The sequence below is a fragment of the Pimephales promelas genome, chromosome 18 (genome assembly GCF_988280905.1).
Source record: "Pimephales promelas chromosome 18, fPimPro1.hap1.1, whole genome shotgun sequence".
Classification (NCBI taxonomy): domain Eukaryota; kingdom Metazoa; phylum Chordata; class Actinopteri; order Cypriniformes; family Leuciscidae; genus Pimephales; species Pimephales promelas.
This window is the reverse complement of record NC_142786.1, coordinates 10,791,896-10,816,122: the sequence shown is the minus strand read 5'-3', so window position 1 is coordinate 10,816,122 and position 24,227 is coordinate 10,791,896. Positions and strand designations below refer to the sequence as shown.

Sequence of the window (24,227 nt, the reverse complement as noted above, 5' to 3'; positions counted from 1 at the left end):
AACTTCTAAATCATTGCGGTCCGTTTTTTAAAAGGGAGGGGTTTTAAGACAACTCGCACCCGCCCACCGTTGAACGTAGCGGGCGTCCGATGCGGACATTGGCGCGTTGGGAGAAAAAAGGGAAATGGGAGGCGCTTCGCTCCGTGCGTGCTGCGCCAACAGCTGTCTGGAGCTGTGCGCGGGACGGTCCCGATGAGCGAGCGAATGGTGTGTGATGATAGGCCTATAGAGAGAAGAGAGAGAGAAAGGGCATGTATGAGCGTGTTAGCTCTTGGCTTAACTCTTTTAATTCCAGATAGTTGTTGTTGTTTGGGTTTTGGATTTCCAATTAAATAAACTGCTTGCTTTAGTCAAACTATTTCTTTAAATTTATGTTTCATTTTATTTTGTTGCCTGTTAATATAGCTATTAGGTGTTGTGGATTAATCATTATTAATTCCAAATTGAGCTCTTTTTATCAACAAATTAATAACAGCTATAGGCTACAAAATATGGTTGTATCAGTCTGTATCAAGCATGCTTTAGAACTTTGTCACTAACATCAACTTTTAGAGGGGTCAACTAAAATTAAAGCTCTCATCATGTGACAGTTTATTGTCATTTAAGACAGTTTAAACTTTTATTGGTCGCTGACATCTTTAAGTACACTATGTTTTGGACTGTTCAAATTAAAAGTAAATTTGGTCAGTGAGACGTTAGCTTTCTGTGTATTTCGAGTTCACTTTGCAGAAACAAGGCCCATTGTGTTTTTTAAAGGGGGATAATTTAAGACAAACTTATTTATTCAAAATTTCAGAACTTAAGGCTTCATAAACAAAAAATGTAAAGCCACAAAGTGTGACCCCATCTGTCAGAGATGCTTTATATGATGACATTAGCCTGATGTAATGAAAACAGTTTGTTATTTAATAAAGTATAGCTCGAAAGGTTTTCAGTTTAACAGTGTCTAACCATGTTGTGTTAAGATGTCATGTTTTCATTTGAAAGAATGTTGTGAATTCATTCAGATTATCGGATGAGGGGTGTGTCTGATGTTTCAGAACAGCGTGGTTACCGCTAGGGAAATAGTGCAAGGAAAAGGCAGAACAAGTGGGAGTGAGAGAAAAAAGAGAGCGTGATTCATTAGCCTTCTGTAACTCAGAATGCTAGTAGCTGTTTCCTCAGCAACTCCACAAAACAGGAAGTGGTAATGATGTCACATCAAGCCTCAGCCTTAGCTGACTCCTACATCTTTGAGTATGAATCATTCACACACAGAGACAATGCAGCGGAGGGCATGCACCCACAAGTCTCATATGACATCATCCTGTTTCTCCCATGATATAATTCACTGTAAAAAGGAAGTGTGTAAAGTTCACCTTTTGTTTCAGAATACAAATTGGTGATTTTTGTGCTTAATTAACAAAACAATTATTAAAATAATAACATATTTTTTTTAGCAGATGTGACTTATACAAAAGAGGAACAAAAATAGAGAACAATAACAAACAAAAAGAAACATTTGACTGACATCAGATGTTTATTCTTTTAATGTCATTTTCAATGGTTGGACATCTGAATGATTGTGTGTGTGTCATATGTCTGTTTATAATTTTTCCATGCTTTGTAAGGTCACAAAGTATCTGCAAAGGTCTTAAAGGGCACCTATTATGGAAAATTCACTTTTACATGGTGTTTGAACATAAATGTGTGTTGGCAGTGTGTGAGCAAAACCATCCTAGAATGATAAAAATCCACCCAGTGTTTTTTTTACAATCTCAATAAATCATATGCACTGCCTCAGAACGAGCTGTTCTGAGCAGAGCCATGTATTCAGAGAGTTGCGACACGCTTTGATGTCGCCGCAAGGCTGTCACGTGGTTCATGGAAGCCCCAATAGTTCCAAAACAGACGCGGGCCGTCATGTTCTTCAATGGACAGACAGCAGCGATTGCATTATTAAACGGTAAATATAAAATGAAACGCACACCAAAGTACTTTTTAAGCTTTTATTGCATTTGATTAATGTCAGTGTTGCATTTGGAGAGGCAGGGTGACAACTTATATGTTTTTTAGGCTATATTTTTGGAGGGAAAAGCTTGTGTTCATGTTCGCATTGGTAGTTGCACTGGCTTTAGCGGCTCTATACTTAACTTTTCCATGTCATTCATCTGATGATGGACGTCTCATGATATTTATTTTAGCACAACTGGGATGTAGGTTGATTCCCGTGATCTTGCTTATAAATTCCGATTCAGTCATTAGCCAACCGTGATCACGCAAAGACCCGTGGACCGGTGGCCCGTTCAGGATAACAATCACGACAACCAACGTAAAATATAAATAATTACGCTGTGCGTGTACAAATGAATGATTTGGGAGGGATATAGACTGCTCTCATAACATAGCAATGACCATATTTACAGTAATGTTCGGTAAATTTTAACTGTTAGGTATCTTTTCTATTTTGAATGTACTTTATTTTGTATAGTGCTATGGACCATTTAATATGTATGTCCTGAATAAAGATATGACGATGATGATGATGATGATGATAAGTTAATGAGTAAAATATTTGTTCCTAAATATGATCCATAACTGTTGGGATTCAATTCAGTGGCTAATGTAGCCCTTCATCCTACCCTGTTCATAGACTAAACCATTCATCAGAAAACACACACAAATACATTTATACGAGGTACTATATATCCCCCCCCCCACACACACACACATATATATTGTCACAGTCTTCGTCTGCACCATCCTGTCTGCGTCTCCAGCACTACACTTCCCAGGATCCTCTCATCACCCTATCCCGTGTTCACTCCCTCATCAGCCACCTGTTCCTCGTCATCATCATCTGTTTCACCTGTTCTCACCCCATTATGTTTGATTCCTGTGTGTATTTAGTTCCCTCTGTTTTAGTCAGTCCTTGTCGGTCGATGTTGAATGTTACCTCTGTGAAACACCGTCCTCCTGCCTGTATGTGGAAAATAAATACGTTTCTTTGGTTATCTGGATTCCTCCCGCTCCTTCCGTCTGCACTCCTGTTCTCCTGCACCATACCCCGTGACAGATCGACCGACCACCTAAAGCAACATGGACGCCGGGAGCTTCCAGGGGATTCTACCCCCGATCCGCCGGCCCCGTTGGATACTTGTCCCCAGAAAGCCTGCGCTCACCGTCAGCCCTGCCGAGCCTGCGCTCACCGTCAGCCCTGCCGAGCCTGCGCGCACCGTCAGTCCTGCCGAGCCTGCGCGCACCGTCAGCCCTGCCGAGCCTGCGCTCACAGTCAGCCCTGCCGAGCCCGAGTCTTCACCGCTGGTTCCGTCCAGCTCTCCAGAGATTGAATGCTCTTCACCGCTGGTTCCGTCCAGCTCTCCAGAGATTGAATGCTCTTCACCGCTGGTTCCGTCCAGCTCTCCAGAGACTGAATGCTCTTCCCCGCTGGTTCCGTCCAGCTCTCCAGAGATTGAATGCTCTTCACCGCTGGTTCCGTCCAGCTCTCCAGAGATTGAATGCTCTTCACCGCTGGTTCCGTCCAGCTCTCCAGAGATTGAATGCTCTTCACCGCTGGTTCCGTCCAGCTCTCCAGAGATTGAATGCTCTTCACCGCTGGTTCCGTCCAGCTCTCCAGAGATTGAATGCTCTTCACCGCTGGTTCCGTCCAGCTCTCCAGAGATTGAATGCTCTTCACCGCTGGTTCCGTCCAGCTCTCCAGAGATTGAATGCTCTTCACCGCTGGTTCCGTCCAGCTCTCCAGAGATTGAATGCTCTTCACCGCTGGTTCCGTCCAGCTCTCCAGAGATTGAATGCTCTTCACCGCTGGTTCCGTCCAGCTCTCCAGAGTCTGAATGCTCTTCGCCGCTGGTTCCGTCCAGCTCTCCAGAGATTGAATGCTCTTCACCGCTGGTTCCGTCCAGCTCTCCAGAGATTGAATGCTCTTCACCGCTGGTTCCGTCCAGCGCTCCAGAGACTGTATGCTCTTCATTGCTGGTTCCGTCCAGCCCTCCAGAGACTGTATGCTCTTCACAGCTGGTTCCGTCCAGCCCTCCAGAGACTGTATGCTCTTCTTTGCTGGTTCCGTCCAGCCCTCCAGAGACTGTATGCTCTTCACTGCTGGTTCCGTCCAGCCCTCCAGAGACTGTATGCACTTCACAGCTGGTTCCGTCCAGCCCTCCAGAGACTGTATGCTCTTCACTGCTGGTTCCGTCCAGCCCTCCAGAGACTGTATGCTCTTCACCGCGGGTTCCGTCCAGCCCACCAGAGACTGTATGCTCTTCACTGCTGGTTCCGTCCAGCTCTCCAGAGACCTTCCAGCCTGCGCCAGAGACCGTCCAGCCTGCGCCAGAGACCGTCCAGCCAGCGCCAGAGACCGTCCAGCCAGCGCCAGAGACCGTCCAGACCGTCCAGCCGGAGAACGTCCAGACCGTCCGGCCAGAGACCGTCCAGACCGTCCAGCCGGAGACCGTCCAGACCGTCCGGCCGGAGACCGTCCAGACCGTCCGGCCAGAGACCGTCCAGACCGTCCGGCCGGAGACCGTCCAGACAGAGACCGTCCAGACCGTCCAGCCAGAGACCGTCCAGACCGTCCAGCCAGAGACCAGTATCCCACCCAGCCTCCCTCTCCCACCTCCTCCCGTCTGGCATCCGTCAGCCCCTCCGTCTGCCAGCTCCCCTGACCCAGCTGGGTCGTTGGATCCCCGGCCTTCACCTCACACCTCCTCCATTTGGACACTTCATCGGCCCTCTGTCCCATCAGCTCCCCCGTGGCTCCTACCTCCCTCAGCTCCTCCATGGCCCCTCAGTCCACCAGCTCGACCAGGCTCCCTCGACCCTCCGGACTCCCTTCGTACCCTCGTCATCCTCCCTTCACCTTTGGACTTCCTTCCCTTTGCTCCGCACCGTCAGGTCACCCCCCCAGTTCTGTCGGACTTCTCACTCCCTCCAGTCACCCGTCAGCCCTCACTCCCTCTGGCCTCACCGTGTCCCTCTGTGCCCCTGTCGTCACTTCTGTCACCTGAGCCTACGGTGTCCCCATGGTCCCTCGGTCCCTCTTCAGCACCCGATGTCGACTGTCCCTCGGCTACACCCTGGTCTCCTCTCCCATCCGCTCCGCCCCTGTCAGTCGGCCCCCTGGTGTTGTCAGCCCCTCTACCATCGGCTCCACCAGGGGTCCTCCCTCCAGCTGCTCCGCCCTGGTCTCACCCTCAGCCTGCTCCGCCCTGGCCACGCCCTCAGCCTGCTCCGCCCTGGCCACGCCCTCAGCCTGCTTTGCCCTGGGGACGCCCTCAGCCTGCTCCGCCCTGGGGACGCCCTCAGCCTGCTCCGCCCTGGCCACGCCCTCAGCCTGCTCCGCCCTGGTCTCGCCCTCAGCCTGCTCCACCCTGGCCACGCCCTCAGCCTGCTCCGCCCTGGCCACGCCCCGCCCAGGCCCCAGTTCGTCCCCCCTCCTTCCTCTGTTATGCGGCGTGAGGTCACGCCTCCCGGGAGGGGGGAGTTCTGTCACAGTCTTCGTCTGCACCATCCTGTCTGCGTCTCCAGCACTACACTTCCCAGGATCCTCTCGTCACCCTATCCCGTGTTCACTCCCTCATCAGCCACCTGTTCCTCGTCATCATCATCTGTTTCACCTGTTCTCACCCCATTATGTTTGATTCCTGTGTGTATTTAGTTCCCTCTGTTTTAGTCAGTCCTTGTCGGTCGATGTTGAATGTTACCTCTGTGAAACACCGTCCTCCTGCCTGTATGTGGAAAATAAATACGTTTCTTTGGTTATCTGGATTCCTCCCGCTCCTTCCGTCTGCACTCCTGTTCTCCTGCACCATACCCCGTGACATATATATATATATATATATATATATATATATATATATATATGTATTTATTATGTATGCCTATATACATTACACAAACACATGTATAACCCTAAACCATTTAAATAAATCAATTGTGTGTGTATGTATATCTAATATTATATATATATATATATATATATATTGTATATCTAATATTATATATATAATTTTTTATGTATTTTATAAATAATATAATAATAATATGTTATATATTTATATGATGTTATAAAAAATTATATTATTATATTATATATACATCACAGGTTACCATAAGTAACGTTAGAGAAGTGTTGGTCACGTAAGCTATCGCTGCAATTAACCTATTATCTTCCAATAAACATTTACTAGATCTGGCTACATAACATATAACTACAGACTAGATTCACGAGAGGTCGGCTAATGTGTGTAAAAGTAAAATATACAGTAATTTCATTAATTTACCAGCGAGAGGACATCGGAAGCACTGAAAATGAATGGGGTTCAATGCTGGAACTATCAGTGGTTGGAACTAATGGGCGGGTCCATGACATGCGTTACTTCCGCATTCCTGAGTTACAATGGCGGTCTATGGGACTGTCAGAACTCTCTGAATACATGGCTCTGGTTCTGAGATTCAGCTCTTTGTGACGTAGAAAGGGAGACAGGGGTTTGATTGACAGTGTGGCTGTGGCCTAGACCCCGCCCTCGGTGATCTGTACACATCATCCTCCATTGTTTCAACGACGACAGCCGGTAATGTCTCTTGGAAACATAAGTATTCTGTCGTCGACTCGTGGGTTAATCCTGTTGTTGTAGCTTAAAAGTTAATCCTCAACTGTGGATCGTCGTCTACTGTTTGCGATCCACCGTCACATCCAGTAACAGTAAGTGTGTTTTATGATTTTTGAGCAAATAGTCTTTTCAGTCAATGTCAGCCAATTCAACAACAAATGCGTCTAAAGTTGTTGTCGTCGTAGGATGTCTTTGTAGGCTATATAATTTAAACCTTGTTTGTATAGTGTGTAACCACACGTTTATATATATTTAAAGATATTGTATTAAAAACTGCATATATGTTGTTGTTCTGTATGTTAGCCATCTCCTCACATTTGCCACAGAAGCACCCGTATGACAAGTAAACATGACGCCACAGGTCCCCGTCCCTCGCATAAATGTAATTTCGCTTGTACGTAGCAAACTTTATCACAGTATGTGTAGCTATGTAATTTCAAAAAAATTGCGCCAGCATTAGTGTTTATGTGTGTCTGTGTGTGTGTGTTGCACATGCCCATCATTTCAAAGGGAACGCGATTACAACGCTAAAGTACATAAATGTATCAAATAACCATACCGAAACATACTGGTCCATTCTCATTTATGTTTATTCTGCCGGAGTCTCTTCGTACTATTCCGATTCAAACGTACGCTGAATGACATTCAAAACAGCGCGTCTCTCACTCTCTTAGCCCTTCTGCTTACCGACTGCCATGCCCTCATCCAAAGGCAGGGCGGGGATATGCAGCTCATTTGCATTTAAAGCCGTATACCTCCGAAACAGGTCATTTTTAAGCAGGCCCCAAAATGACATTTTCAAATGGTTATTATAATATATTAACTGTGGGGTATTTTGAGCTGAAACTTTACAAATACATTCTAGGGACACCAGAGACCAATATTACATCTTGTAAAAAGGGGCATAATAGGTGCCCTTTAATGATTTACTGCATATGAGTATGATATTGCACTGACTCAATCAATCAAATTTGGAACTATATAAATCCTGAACTCTTTGACCTGGAATGTCCTCCTCACAGTTTGGCATCTGGTGTCGGCTGCTTATGTTATGTGTATCTTGTGTGAGGCAGATGGATGAATTTGATCTGACTGCAATATGACATTATAAGGCACATCCCAAACAAATGTCTGTACATTTTTTTTAGCTTTTCAGGATTTAAAATTACAAAGCTGAAGAGAAAATATTGTAGGCTATTTCATGTGTACATGTTTATGCAAGTCTGTTTATTTGAAAACAGTGCCATGGAAAATATTTGGTCATTTAGTCTCTCATGTATTTACATAGCCCAACGGCAGAGAACATTTATAACAGGGAGATTTAACAGATGATTAACAAGTGACGGTCAGCGCACGCTCACAAACGGACATTCCTCATGCTCTTTGTGAACACAGCACCTTACATGGGTGTATGTGTCACACCTGACACGTTCTCCATCTTTTCGGGGTTTGAGGAAGTAAACATTTTTCTTCAGTAAAGAAATGCCAATTAGAGGTCTACTTCACGATTGTCACGGTAGATATGTTCTCTGCTTCCTTTTAGTCTCGTGTTTGTGTTGTTGTGTGAATGCATGTGTGTAGTGGGCATGAATGTATGTCATACCTAATCCACTCCAGCTGATCATCATTATCATCACCAGCTGCAATCCATTTCACCTCCCTATATATACTCACCACTGTTTCATATTCCTTGTCAGATCGCTGTTTGATGTAGCCTACGTCTTGTGGCTCTGGATTCCTCTCCCTGCTGGCGTTCTGGTCTTCGTCTTTGTGTTGGATTATCGTTGTCGTGTTGGATTCTTGTCTTCACCATCGTCACCGCTGCACTGTCGTCTGCACCGTACCTGATCATCTTGGCCCCTGCGTTACCAGTCTCCACATCCGTTTGTACTGATATTTGTTCACAAATAAACTGTGTTGACTCGCTATTGCTTCCTGTCTTTATAGCCGGAGTAACAGAACGATCTGACCTTGAAAATGGAAGCAGCGAGCGGAGCTTCGTCATCGCTGGGGAATTTTATCCAACACAGCATACGTAGAATGGATTCACAGCAAAAGAACATCAGCGACACAGGAAGAGCAGTACAAGCCCTGGTGACGCAGGTGTCCGAGCTCACCCAGCAGATTCAACATCTCCGTGTTCCCGTGCCACCCAAACCTGCCGTTCGTAGGTCGTTCTTGACACGTTGTTCAATGCACTTTGCACTCCAACCACGCACATTTAATACAGAGCAAGCGAAAGTGGCATTCGTCTTGACTTTGCTGACTGGGAGAGCGGCACTCTGGGGAACGGCGGTGTGGGAGAATCAAGATCCCTGCTGCAATTTGTTTCTTCTGCTCTCCGCCGCGCTTAAGAAAGTATTTGATCAAGCCGTCTCCGAGAGAGAAGCAGCTACAGCCCTGGCGGAACTGAAGCAAGGTAGAAAATCAGTCTCTGATTACTCTATTGAGTTCTGGACCCTGGTGGCGGAGTGCGGATTGAACGAGGAGGCACAGTGGGACATGTTCCTGCATGGGTTGGCCGATCACGTCCAAAAGGAGATCTACGCCCTGGATCTTCCCACCACCTTGACGGGACTTATCGATCTCGCTTTGCGGGTGGAGGCTCGAGTATCACAGGTCGAACGTCGAGCCGCGTCCACCCGCACACTAGGAAGTGACAGTCCCCGATCCAGCGGCTGGGATGTGGTCGGTCCTGCCAACGATCACGAACCCATGCAGGTCGGTCGAGCTCGGCTTTCCCGGGAGGAGAGGGAAAGGCGGAGGTCCCAGGGCCTTTGTCTCTACTGTGGAGGATCAGGACATTTCGCCTACAATTGCCCAGTAAAAGGCCCAGCCCGATAGTAAACTTGAGGCTACTATCGGGTGGGATCTCTGCCAGGAAGACCTCATCTACGTCAACATCTACATCCACGCTCCTCCCGGTAAGGCTAAGATGGTCAGTACACCAGCACAACTGTTTGGCACTGTTGGATTCCGGGGCGGAAGGTAATTTTATGGATTATAATTTTGCACTCAAACTACAGATTCCACTCAAACCCCTCACCCACAACATTGCCGTTCACGCACTAAATGGTCAAGAACTTCCCACTATATCCTTTTCCACCGAAGACATCACCCTCATCACTTCCGGTAACCACTCAGAGACTCTTTCGTTCTACATCTTGGACTCAACCTTGGCACCCATCGTCCTTGGACATCCGTGGTTCATTCGACACAACCCTCTTGTAGACTGGCATCAGAAGTCTGTACTGGAGTGGAGCAAGGAATGTCATAAGTCTTGTCTCATGTCTGCTTATCCGTCTGTTCCTGTGTCTGTGTTTCAGGAGGAGGTAGGGGATTTATCTAACGTGCCCGCGGAGTATCTGAATCTGAAGGAAGTGTTCAGTAAGTCTTGTGCAGCTTCTCTTCCTCCGCATCGTCCCTATGACTGTGCTATAGATTTACTGCCAGGTAAGTCTCCGCCTAAAGGCAAGTTATATTCACTTTCTGTCCCAGAGAGGGAGGCTATGGAGAAATATATTTCTGATTCTCTAGCAACCCAGTTTATCTGCCCTTCCTCTTCTCCTGCGGGGGCAGGGTTATTTTTTGTGGGGAAGAAGGACGGATCTCTGCGACCTTGTATAGACTACCAGGGGTTGAACAACATCACGATAAAGAATACCTATCCTTTGCCGTTGATGTCTTCAGCATTCGAGAGGTTACAGAGAGCGTCTATCTTCACAAAATTGGACTTGTGTAACGCTTATCATTTGGTTCGCATTAGGGAGGGGGATGAGTGGAAGACTGCTTTTAACACCCCTAGGGGGCACTTTGAATATTTGGTTATGCCTTTTGGTCTGTCCAACTCCCCAGCAGTCTTCCAGGCACTGGTCAATGACGTGTTGCGAGATATGATAGACCAATTCATATATGTTTACCTGGACGACATATTGATTTTTTCCTCCTCTCTCCAGGAACATGTGCAACACGTCCGACGAGTGCTTCAGAGGTTGCTAGAGAATGGGCTTTTTGTCAAGGCAGAGAAATCCGATTTTCATGCACAGTCTGTTCCTTTTCTAGGGTACATCATTTCGTCTGAGGGAGTGCGTATGGACCTTGAGAAGATTAAGGCTGTGGTGGAATGGCCAAGCCCAGATTCCCGTAAGGCCCTACAGAGGTTTCTGGGGTTCGCCAATTTCTACCGGCGTTTTATTCGCAACTTCAGCCAACTAGTCGCTCCTCTGACTGCCTTGACCTCCCCCAGAACGGGGTTCAGGTGGTCGGACACAGCGGAGGCTGTGTTCAACAAACTGAAAGGCCGCTTTGTTTCAGCCCCCATTCTCATCGCCCCTGTTCCATCACGTCAGTTTTTGGTGGAGGTCGACGCGTCAGAGGTTGGAGTAGGTGCAGTGTTGTCCCAACGCTCTTCTGTAGACGACAAGATGCATCCCTGCGCGTTTTTGTCTCATCGCTTGTCCCCAGCCGAGCATAATTACGACATTGGTAACAGAGAGTTGTTGGCAGTCAAGTTAGCCTTGGAGGAATGGCGCCACTGGTTAGAGGGATCAGGGGTTCCCTTTATCGTCTGGACCGATCACAAGAACTTGGAGTATATTAGAACCGCTAAAAGATAAAATTCCAGGCAGGCTCGGTGGGCACTTTTTTCGGTCGTTTTGATTTTACTCTCTCGTACCGCCCGGGTTCCAAAAACATCAAACCCGACTCCTTCTCGTATTTTTGACCAGTCCGAACGCCCGTCCACTCCCGAGTGTATTTTACCCGAGACATTAGTGGTCTCCACTCTCAGATGGGAGGTCGAATCGAAGGTCATGAGGGCCTTAGAAGGGGTAACGCCTCCACCTGGTTGCCCACCGAGTCGGTTATTTGTGGCGGAGAATTTACGGTCGGAGGTCATCCAGTGGGGTCATTGTTCCAACGTGGCTTGCCATCCAGGAGTTAAACGAACTAGCTTTTAAGTCAAGCAACGATTCTGGTGGCCGTCTATGGCTCGTGACATTCACAATTTAGTTTTGGCTTGCTCAGTTTGTGCCATTGGTAAAACTTCCAATCGACCCCCTGATGGGTTACTTCAGCTGCTGTCTGTCCCTTCGAGACCCTGGTCCCATATCGCTCTAGATTTTATTACCGCCCTCCCACCCTCCCAGGGTAACACAGTCGTTTTGACTGTAGTGGACCGTTTCTCGAAGGCGACACATTTCATTCCCTTACCCAAATTACCTTCAGCTAAGGAGACAGCGGTAACTGTCGTAGATCACGTCTTTCGCTTACATGGCCTCCCGATGGACGTGGTTTCCGACAGGGGTAGCCAATTTGTATCCAAATTTTGGCAAGAGTTTTGTAGATTACTGGGAGCTACTGAGAGTCTTTCTTCTGGGTTTCATCCCCAGAGTATTGGTCAGACTGAGAGAGCCAACCAGGATCTGGAAAGAGTGTTGCGATGTATGGTTTCCAAGAATCCTTCCTCTTGGAGTCAGCAGCTCTCTATGGTGGAGTACGCACACAATTCGTTGCCAGTGTCGGCCACGGGCCTATCTCCGTTTGAGTGTAGCGTAGGTTACCAGCCACCTATTTTTCCCAGTCTGGAATCCAAAGTTGCGGTCTCCTCCGCTCACGCCTTCGTCCAGTGGTGTCACCGCACATGGACTAGAGCCCGTGAGACTCTACTCCAGGTGGGGGCGCGCACCAAGGCCAAGGCCGATCGCCACAGGTCAAGGCCTCCCGTATACGTCGTTGGTCAAAGTGTGGCTTTCTACTAAGAATATTCCTCTCCGTGTCTAATAAACTTGCTCCTAAATTCATTGGCCCATTTACTGTCACCAAGATCATTAGTCCGGTGGCAGTCCGCCTCAAACTACCTCCTGCGTACAGGAGGATCCATCCCGCCTTCCATGTATCTAAAATCAAACCCGTGTTTCATGCTCAAATTAATCCGCCAGCCCCGGTTCCTCCTCCACCGCGACTCGTATGGGGAGACCACTTATTCGGTTAATCGTATTCTGGACTCTAGACGGAGGGGACGCGGATTTCAGTACTTGGTGGACTGGGAAGGTTACAGTCTGGAGGAGAGAAGTTGGGTTCCTGCTATGGACATCCTGGATCACTCCCTTATAGATGATTACAATCGACAGGTAAGGGAGTCTGAGAACGCCAGGAGGCGTTCTTAGGAGGAGGGGTACTGTCACGGAAGATATGTTCTCTGCTTCCTTTTAGTCTCGTGTTTGTGTTGTTGTGTGAATGCATGTGTGTAGTGGGCATGAATGTATGTCATACCTAATCCACTCAAGCTGATCATCATTATCATCACCAGCTGCAATCCATTTCACCTCCCTATATATACTCACCACTGTTTCATATTCCTTGTCAGATCGTTGTTTGATGTTCGTCTTGTTGCTCTGGATTCCTCTCCCTGCTGGCGTTCTGGTCTTCGTCTTCGTGTTGGATTATCGTTGTCGTGTTGGATTCTTGTCTTCACCATCGTCACCGCTGCACTGTCGTCTGCACCGTACCTGATCATCTTGGCCCCTGCGTTACCAGTATCCACATCCGCTTGTACTGATATTTGTTCACAAATAAAATGTGTTGACTCGCTATTGCTTCCTGTCTTTATAGCCGGAGTGACAACGATATGCTATTGTGTTTGATTCAAATATGCGTGTTTACAAAGTATTTGCTAATTGTGTTTTTGTACAGCTGAAATAAATTACCAAAATTACTGAAAAGATAAAAATTCTGGTCATACATTTACGTACTTAAAGGAGTGGTTCACTTTTCAAAAAACTTTTGCTGATAATTTACTCACCCCCATGTCATCCAAGATGTCCATGTCTTTCTTTCTTCAGTCAAAAAGAAATTAAGGTTTTTGATGAAAACATTCCAGCATTTTTCTCCATATAATGCACTTCAGTGGGAACCAAACGATTCAAGGTCCAAAAGACACTGCAAACTGTTCAAAGGGCTTTAAACGATTCCAGACAATGAACAAGGGTCTTATCAAGCGAAACGATCGCTCATTAAAAAAAAAAAAAACACAAAGTTTAAGTTTTATAAGCTCAAACGCTCGCCTTGCTCTTGCACGTTGATGACTCTCCTGCTCGAACTGAAGTGCAGTATATGGAGAAAATGCTGGATGTTTTCATCAAAAACCTTACATTTTTTTCGACTGAAGAAAGAAAGACATTGACATCTTGGATGACATGGGGGTGAGTAAATTATCAGCAAAAGTTTTTTCAAAAGTAACTACTCCTTTTGAGAGAGACAGTAGAGTGCTTGAGACAACATAAATGCAAAATACAGTAAATAGCAGCACAGAGAGCTGCATTTGAAAAGTGAATTTTCACAGTTTAATGCTGCACAAAGATTTTGTAAAGAAAATTATATAATTAATTTATATGGAATTATGAATAATAAATCAAACGATGAATGAAATTATAAAATGATGATATTACACTAAGGCCTGTTTTCACAGAGAGGGCTTAAGCCATTGGAATAGCCCTTGTGGATCAATTCAAAATGTTACTTTTTAAGTAGAGGTAAGTATAAAACATTTTGAACTCAAAAACTAATAAAAAATCAAAGCCATCTTCAATTCAGTTTATTTGCCAGACTCGTGTCCAAAAAACACGCAAGAAAGGACAGATGAAAACAAACAAAAACAAACAAGCAAACAAAAAAAGAAGAAGCATAGAATAGACATTTCAGCCAAAGCACTCTCAGTCTGCAGTCTCCTGTACAGCACACAAAGGGATTTGAGAGTGCCACCATGGTACTATTGGTAGACTCATCTAGACATTGCATAAACTTAAACATCACATTTCTTAAAAGGGCTTTCAGTGTCATTACTGGGTCCTAGTTTCCTACAGATACAAACATCCGACTAGCATTCCCTCCTTGAACCTTGAGTAAAATTCTCATTGCATCATTGTAAGCAACTTTTAACTTCTGCATGCTGGATTTTTAGGAAGACCACAGATAATATAGCTTTGAACAAAGACACTTTAACTTGAGTAGAGCAGTAACTAAACTTACTATGGTGTTTGCCTGTGCATATAACTTATGTCATCATCATCATTCATATCATCTGTAATACAATGACCAAGGAATTTAATCTTTTGGCAGACCTCGAGACAATTATTGGCTAGCATGAACACAGGAAAATGAAACCAATTTGCATTTTAAAACTTTTGCACTTTTGCTGGAATTATATTTTATATCAAATTCCACCCCTAGTCAGAGCATATTAAGAAGCTCCTGCTGCCCAGCACCACTCGGACTAATAACAAGGTCATGCATACATAAGATGATTCACCAGCATGCCACCCATCATACAGCCAGTGTTGCAACCATTAAGTCTCCTGACAGTTCATATAAATTAAATGAGACAGACGACAAGATTCCTCCCTGCCTAACACCAATGGACACTCTAAAGGGGGCAGATATGCTATGATATCGAGCTTTCAGTAAGATTTTGTTTGGACGACAGCCAAGCTCTGCTGGTACACACAGTGGCTGGATTTGTGGTTTAGCACAGTACAGAACAGTACAGTTTTTCTCTCTCAAATATTACATGCACACACACAATTTTTTTTTATTGCACACATACAAACCACACTCTGATATCCATACTAACACAGGCACACATGTTAGCTGCATACTTTATCCAATTGGCTCTATAACAGAAAACAAGAATAAAGTGAGTATTTACTTTATAGGCAAAACCAGAGGAAATGCCAAAAAATCTGGAAAAAAGATTGTATGTTTTTTAATTTTGACGCCTTAGAATGAAAGCAGTTTAAATGGGTTTCAATGGGGACATTTTTGTGCACTTTGGAACTATTTTGTAACTTTGTAACTATAGATTTAGTAATAGAAATTCCAATAAAAATACACACGTGTGCCAAGTAAACATGATACAGATAATGATACAGAAAATAACAAAAATGACCATAAGGACACGGGTTAATTAAATTAGGACAGATAGAGCAGATAGATAGGTATGTCAGTGCAAGCTGCTTTAAGTTAAGACAGCTCAAACATGTAGCTTATTTCAGTCTGAGAATAGGATTTAAGCCTTTTCTGTGAAATGGACATCATTTTTTTAAAGATAGGCTACCAAAAGGTGTGAAATTAATGAACACTGCATTACAATTCCATATGAAAAGATAGAAGTATACTAGTATGTTCTATGAACACTTGGAAGAGTCACAGCCTGTGTAATACCTGTGTAATTATCATTTTAAATTTAGTTTTAGTTTGGTTAGTTAGTTTAGTTTAATTTAATTAACTTTAAGTTCATCTGGCTTGTTACAGTGGCACTAGTATCAAACCTTACACATTTAAAGGCAGGGCAGCAAAAGATGCACTGAAATAATCAATAATATAGTTGCTTATGTGGCACTTGTCAGTAAAGCATTCCTCGTTTTTCTCCGCTCAGGTGAACTGAACAGCAGCATGTTTGTTTGGCCGGTTCCTCCTCCTCCTCCTCCGTCATGCTGCTTTGCCCCCCATCCCCCTCCCATTGGCTGCCAGCCGTCTAAACAGCTCCAGCTGCAATCCCCGCTGCCGCTGCTGCTGCAACGAGCTGCCGGCTATTAGATCACCTCATCCCGCACAGCCTCTGCCTCCGCCGGTCTGCAAGCTCACGGACCATTGCCAACACTTCCATTATGACGGGCGTTGCGGCTGCCTCCTTCTTCTCCAACGTTTGCCGGTTTGGCGGATGCGGGCTGCACTTTGAGTCCCTGGCCGAGCTCATCGTTCATATCGAAGATAACCACATCGGTGAGTAACGTTAGCGCTCCGCTTTCGGCCTGCTGTCCCGCTAACCAGTCGCTCTCAAGCGGCAAGAAGGCGCGCCTGTGCGCTAAGCATTTGGCTGGGTTGTATGCAGTGACGCGCTAATTCACTTGCATGAACTCGCTGCAAATTTAATAACATTAGCATTGACTCTGTTTAAGTTAGTGTCGATAGATAGTCATAAGCAGGTTTCAGCGACGGGTGCACGGTTACTAGACGGTCCTCTGTTTAGATCTAGGCCTGCTTGTACGTGTGGCAAGCTGTATTAACATGTGTTGCTTGAAATAACTAGCAATGTTAGTAATTTTATGGTTTTCACTAGTCATAATTATAATTTTAGTGTTACTAGTTTATAGATTGGCTATTAGTACTTTATTCCGGACCAGAATTGAATATATAGCCTATTCATCACATAATAGAACAGTTCTGTTCCAGTTTTCTAGTACTAAACTTCAAACTTTATTAAATATATATTCCAGCTAAATAGTTGCTAGTAATATATTCCTAGAAATGGTATACATATGAATATTAGATATATACATAAATGGAATGAATATTTAACCACAGATTTTAATATAATTTAATAGGTACACTGAAAGAACTGCAATGAAACTGCAAGCGTTCACATGGGCGTCTTGCAGCCATCAGAGAGCAGATAAGATGATAGAGGCAGTGCCATCTGCAAAATGTAGGGGACATACATTTTTAGGTAAATATTAGTGCTGTCAAACGATTAAAATATTTAATTGCGATTAATTGCATTAATGTCATAGTTAACTTGTGATTAATCGTACATTTTAATCTGTTCTAAATGTCCCTTGATTTCTTTTTGTCCCATTATTTTTTCTAAATTTCTCGTGCTCGCCACCCACTCAAAACGTAACGTTAACCAACTATTTGGCACCTGCAAGCCCAAACAAGTGTGTGCGGCGTGCATGTTGTTTTGTTCCCAGTCTAACTAGATCCGCTTGCGCTTTGGTTGACGAAGCAACAAAACGTCCTCGCGTGGCACTAGGGATGGGACGGTATGAAAATTTCATATCACGATTATAGTGTCCAAAATAATCGTGATTATCAATATTATCACGGTTTTGTTAAAAATTTATGAAAGTGCTCAAAAAGAACTGATGCTCACACTGAAAACATTTCAACAAGTTTTATCAATCCCGTCGTCAATAGCAACGCATTATTACACAGCGCACATCCATAACATTCACAACGGACGCGCGCTCTCGTTTCATTCAAATACAACTTGCCGTCTTGCGTCTCCGGTTTTTGATTGTAGTGCAAAAATGAAATCAGAGTTGATTTATTGTTTACAGAGTTTGATAATATTGGTGTGATATATCTCGTCTGGACGATTGTTTTACTAAATGAATTCATAAACAGGTAAGATTTAAAACATTAGCTTATCTCATTATCAATTCAATATGTCCCCGTAATTGTGGTAAAAATAAATTTTTACACGGTTTAATACGTGATGCATCTATACTTTACTATCCCTTAAAATATCACTCTTAGTCTTGTTTGAAGTTGTTCGTTCGTCTTTGGCTCAAATCCACTTGCTACGAACTTTTCTTCGCGGAAGCTTGACGTCTATTTCAAGTGAGTGACATAAAATGTTTCAACTCAAAACAACATTTCGTGCCCAATTGTTTCCCAGACGTAGTTTTGGTATTGAGGTCAAAGTTAACTTGCCTTGCGTTCAGGTGATCACACAAGACGACTCGGCAGATTTGAAGTGTTTCTATTGCAGTGACTTTTTGTTCGGCAGACAAGGTGACCATCCTCGATCAAGTTTCCCTCAGGACTTTTGTAAAACCCAAAAATATGACCACACCTCAGATTTGGTCCTCTTAAAAGGCTGAAAAATCTCCTGAGCACAGTCACTGCCTTCCGCCATTCCTTCTCGAATAGTAATTTTAAAAAAATATTGCGTGCTGCACGCACGCCTGTGTCAGACTGGCCGACAGGATTCAGTGAGTTATTAAAATCGCGATAATCAAACACGGTTTTAATGATAATTAAATTTTAAACGATAATACTAACCGTCAGTACATTTTATCACGGTTTATAGTGAAACCGGTTATCGTCCCATCCCTACGTGGCACAAGCCATTGAAATCAATGGGTTTCAGAGCGCAGCAACACGTCCTGTTGCATAAGCATGTGAAAAAAACTACAAAGTTGCTTGGACAAAAGGTCGCATGATAAAAAAAAATTGACGCTGTTAAAATGGGTTTGTGTTAATGCCGTTAATAACGTGTTTAACTGACAGCCATAGTAAACATAATGGGCAATATTTTACGTCATCTGAATGTATACATTTTTATTTTTCAAATAGCGACAGCCTATTCAATTAGTCGTCCCCTTGTAATTATAAGGTTCTATCTGACATTTTTGTCAAAATTGAGTTATACACATTCTTATTCTGTGACAATTTATTTACATTATGTGATGTGTTTTGTACATTTAGGGTCCCTGTTATTTTTATGTTTGAAAGAAACTTGTTCCCCATACACATTTTCCTATATGGAATGCAAAAACTTTGAAGCTCAATATCTCAAAACTCTTCAGAATGCAGATAGAACCTTATACTTCCAAGGGTGTTGGATTGCCAACGTGGTAATTCCACGTAGTGATAATTACAACATATATTACTACATGTATTACATGTATATACATTTTTATTCTGTTGCTGCTACTAATCATTACCCCAATAGTCACATGTATCTATTCCATTGTTATTGGCAATTAATTGCAAAACTTAGGCTAGACAAAACCTCAAAGAAATGCCACAATCAAGACCGCGGAGCAGAAATGAGGGAGAAACACCCAGGAACTCTTGTGTCTTTCCCTGCCATTATGCTTGGATAACACACCATGTCTCCTTCCATAAATAATAATAATCTCTACCAACGTCCGTTGCCATTATTTTTGGAATGACTTTTCGCGGAAGAAAAAAAAAGAGTCGCATAACATCGTTAATGGAAACGCTGTCATTTCACAATATTTTTTTATCGACATTCAGAAAAAAAACGCAAAAGTTTTGTGCAAATATGTATTGACGCCACTTAACCGAGCAAAAAGGTTTCACTCTGTTATGCAATTTTAAACGGTTAATCGTTTAACCGGTTAACCATGGACGCACCCCTACTTGCAATATAAACATCTTAGGATGAAAAATCTTAATATAAGTGCCATTTGTGCATTTTGTGTTTGTTTTTTCTACTTATAAAGTTACGGTATATTCAAGTTTTAAATTTAGGATATTTAATTTTTTGACACTTCAGTGTATTCTAAATACACTGTACACTTCTAAATATTCTTAAAAAGTAAACTTTCGTTGTCATTTGAAAGTGTGTTTCCCTACTTGCATTATTATGCAGTTATATTATGATAGAATTATATAATCAGTGGCATACAATGGTCTTAAAATTACACGTAATATTGTTACAATTACACGTAGCCTAATATTGTTTATTACAGTTATTTCTGGGACAATATATCACCCAACAAAAAGTAGTTATCGTGACAGGTCTATAAATCTATGCTAGTAACTAGTAAAAATACATTCTTGTTAATGGAATAAATGTAAATATGGCTTGCCATGTCTATCGTAATTAGTGCTTGCTGTGGAGATCCATTGTTTATGCTAATGTTGTGTATTCAAGCTGTCTGTCTGTCAACTGCCACAGGAATGATTCTCTATTTAGATGCTTAACAGTTGCATGAAGATATACATTCAAAAAGTTTTATAAATATATTAATCCCAAGTTAGCGATCATTATATGAAACAGAATTAACTTTAGGTTTAAGAGGTGCACTGCAAAACTTGGTACTCTAAAAAGAAAACTCAACCCTCTAAAATTGTGATTAAAGAGATGCCAAATTTACCACTTTGATTCTAATTATTGCTTTAATAATTCAAATTGAAACTCTGAAAGCACATGTAGTTGTTATAACATGATTATGAAAAAGTATTGTCTTCACATCAATGCAAGGCGTAATGTTAAATATATATTGTCTATGGTAATTATTGTTTTAGCATTCAGTGACCTTACTAATACCCCTACTAAGACCTTTCTTAAAAGAATATTTGGATGAATTTCTAATCTGTGATGGAAAACTTATGCTTATATTTAACAGATTTGTAGTTTTGTTGTTGTTGTTGTTGTTGCTGTGCTTCTCTTATTTTGATGGCTGTGCCGCACTTGTCTCCATAGTGACTGACTGCAGACGTCACAATGGAAGGCCTCTGTCAGAAATGAAACACACCTGCAACCCAGTCTGTGTCTGTCACTGTAGCCTCATAAAAGATCAGCTGGTCTGATTTCCCTCAGGGGTCTGGATTTGATCTCAGAGCTCTTGTTTTAATGAGCACAATAATAATCAATAATAATCCTATTGAGTTGAAACCCCATGCTGTGGCTTGGTTTGGCAGTTTGCCAGTCATGAAGTAGATTGTTAAAATTTAAATTCAAAATTGTATGTGATTGTCATGATAAAATTATAACTTTAAATCATTAAGCAGCACCTCTATGCTTGAGTTAGTGCTAGTTTGTTCTTCACTATTAGTGCTGGGAGATTAATGTGTAAGCCTGACTGAGACAACCTATATTTTAGACAGCTGACATAAAAAATCCTTTCTTTCATCACTTCGGGAAACCGCACACACAAAGTCAAAGTTAGTGTCTGCGTATTACAATGAGCACACTGCGGGCCAGATCTACTAATGCTTTTACTAACGCTAAAGCGTATTTGTTTCGCAAAGTGTGCATAAAACCATTGCGAAGTATGTATGAACGTGACACACAGAGATGAAAGCACATGTGCTTTCATCTCTGTGTGTCCCGTTCGTACATACTTGCGTTGGGGGAACTGAAAATGGCAAAATGTGCTTTTCGTGTCATGCATATGCATTCATAGGATGGCCAAAGGCAAAGTGGGAGTGTCACATAAAGAGATGGGAGCCATCAGAGCCGGCCTGAGCCTTTTGGGGGCCCTAAGCAGAATTTGATTTGGGGGCCCCTCCCGAGTCACCTGTGCTTGATGATTATTGACACAAATATCACGCAATAATGATGCATTATAAATTAATACAGTGAGGTTATGTATAAATACAAAATAAATACTTAATAAAAAATGGATAGCCTACATATTTTTTTTTTTACTTTTACTTTACTCTTTTACTAACTCTTTGAAACTTCTTAAAACAAACTGTCTCAAAAAATATCAAATAAATTATTTGCTAAAATAATGACAACTGAGAAATCAAAAACATAATAAGAGCAAGGGTTCAACAATGACAATTATTGATGAAAACTGTAAAAATATTATTTCTCAATACAGTGTAACTGTCCACAAAATCGTTATTTTATTTTACAATAATTACAATTATTGTAACGGACTTTGCTAGATTGTACATGACAGAATCCAACAAAGTCTGTAATACCGGTAATAATGATGTACTGGCGCTCGTTGTATGAGTGTCTTGAGTTCTGAGTCTGTCATACCACAGAAAAATGTGTTATTAGCCACCCAGCCAAATTTGAATGATAAAAAAATCCGGCAAGTACATAAAATAAGCTATCAAAATCATGAAAAAATTTGCAGATTCTCTGCTCTCAAACGCTGGGGGCGTGTCCGCTGGCTGCGCTGAAACCACGCCCACTAGCGGGAAAGCTGTTGACGGTGATATTAGCTGATTAGCTTTTGGAGACGGGAGGATGAACACTGAGGGGTGAGAGCGTCGTTTCGGCCCCGTTCACCAGTAACAGCGGATTATCAGTGAATCCAAGTTGTCTCTGAGGAAAGTTTATAAAACGATCCAGTGTTAAACGATCACTACAGAGGAGCGGTGAGCGGATAATGAGTTTAACACTAATTGAGCGGGTGAATGCGAATGTGCTCGGGGAGTGTGTGTGGAGAGTGGGAGATCAGACTATGGGTGCTTCTCAATATCCCTCCTCGTCTCCTCGCTCCTCCGTCCTCCCTCCTATGACCCGGAAGCCGATCGAGCTCAGCCATCTTGAAGGACATCTCAATTCTCTAATTGCACCGTGAGGAGTCGAGGATCGAGGAGATAGGAGGCTTCCTGAGGAGTTATAAGCGAGGATACACAGGTGCATCCTACGCGGAACTGTTATGTTGACTAAACGTGACGCACGTGTCAATTCTCCTCCCCCTTCACATCGGTCACAATCATTTTAATTTATACTTTACCTTTGCAGTTTATATAAACCACACATCTCTGATATTTCAACAGTATAGCCTATCTTTATTATTATTTATTATTAATTTATTAAATAACCAAACTTTAACAACATAAGGGCAGATCCTTTTAGCGCTGCTGATGACACTGTGGAGTGACGCTCGAGTCATCAAGTACTCCAATGTATATAAAAAAGCTTTTATTCGATTCCTCTGTCCTCCTTTCCTTTCCTCGCTTCCTCCCCTCGCGTCCTACAGGGGGTGGAGCTGAGACGCAAGGAAAGGAAGCAAGGAAAGGAAACGAGGAAGCACAAATAAGAAATGAGAAGCACCCTCTGTGCGTCATCAAATAGGGGGGTGTCCAGCAGCTCATGGGCTCCAGTGCGTCATCGAGCCCTGTTTTAGCCCCGCCTAATTAATCCGTAAAATTGCAATGGTGAAAAACTGTTTAACGGTCTAACTCCACATTTCAGTACTTCACAGTTCACAGTCTTTGTAATATGTTTTAGCAATACATATGTAACATTTATAATGTGTTTAGAACTTTTTTGTAGAATTGCCTTTACAGGGACTTTAATGTTTTGTTGCGCGTTTCTGAAAAAAATAAATAAATAAATATCGGCCGATATATTGGAATATCGGATTTTAAAACCAACAAATATTTGTATCGGTATCTGCCTTCAAATTTCTTTATCGGTCGGGCTCTAGTTATCACAGTACTTGTGTTTGTAGTTTCAAAAAATTGCATCAACCTTATCACAGTGTGTGTGTGTCTGTGTGTGTGTTGCGCATTCATAATTGCAGAGTGTACGCGATTACAACTCTATAAATACATAAATGTAATAATGTATCAAATAACCATTCCGAGACATCCTGGTCCATTCTCATTTGTGTTTATTCTGCCGGAATCTCTTCATCATCTGGGTCTGATTCCGGTTCAAACATGTACTGCTGAATGCCATTTAAAACAGTGGGTCTTTCACTCTCAGCCATTCTGCTTCTACCGACTATTTATTGCCATAAGTAATGCAAGTGACGCCCTCATCCAAAAGCAGGGCGGGGATATGCAGCTCATTTACATTTAAGGTGGTACACACCAAAACAGCTCTTTTTAAAACAGGTCCCAAAAATGTCACTTTCAAATGGTTTTAATAAATTAACTGTGGGGTATTTTATGCTGAAACTTCACAAGTAGATTCTGGTGACACCCGAGACCAATATTACATCTTGTAAAAAGGGGCATAATATGTGCCTTTTAAACTCGGTACGGAATCAAATTTGACAAATCTTCTTTTTATATGTAATATTTTTTATGTTAAATTACCAGTATAATTTCAAACAGTTATAGTATCAGCAGTTAGAGGAGGAGGCCCATTCAATTTATGGTATAGTGAGTGGGGATAGGCGCTGATTACCTGATGAACTGCAGGTTTGGTTCATAACACGCACACTGCGGTTTCACATCAAGTGCTTTCTGCGTCTTGGCAATGGCGTTATAATTAGTACTGGCCCTCAGGGCCATAAGAGAGGCCTCAATTACATACAGAGAGGCCTTAAAAGCTGCTAGATCTGCTTATTTTTCAACCCTATTATAAGAAATTAAACAAAACCT

The 24,227-nt window shown here is 42.9% G+C and overlaps 1 protein-coding gene across 2 annotated transcripts in view; it reads left to right on the top strand.

The window, feature by feature from the left end:
* The first annotated feature begins 15,421 nt into the window (after positions 1-15,421).
* The window catches only part of jazf1a (JAZF zinc finger 1a), a 38,382-nt gene continuing 29,576 nt past the window's right edge, over positions 15,422-24,227 (top strand). Inside the window, exon 1 of one of the 2 annotated variants that reach the window (XM_039678915.2) lies at positions 15,422-16,388. In XM_039678915.2, coding sequence (XP_039534849.1) covers positions 16,274-16,388 — 115 coding nt within the window. In that variant the 5' untranslated portion in view covers positions 15,422-16,273. The remainder of the gene's footprint in view (positions 16,389-24,227) is intronic. The other variant, XM_039678914.2, reaches the window with a different exon arrangement.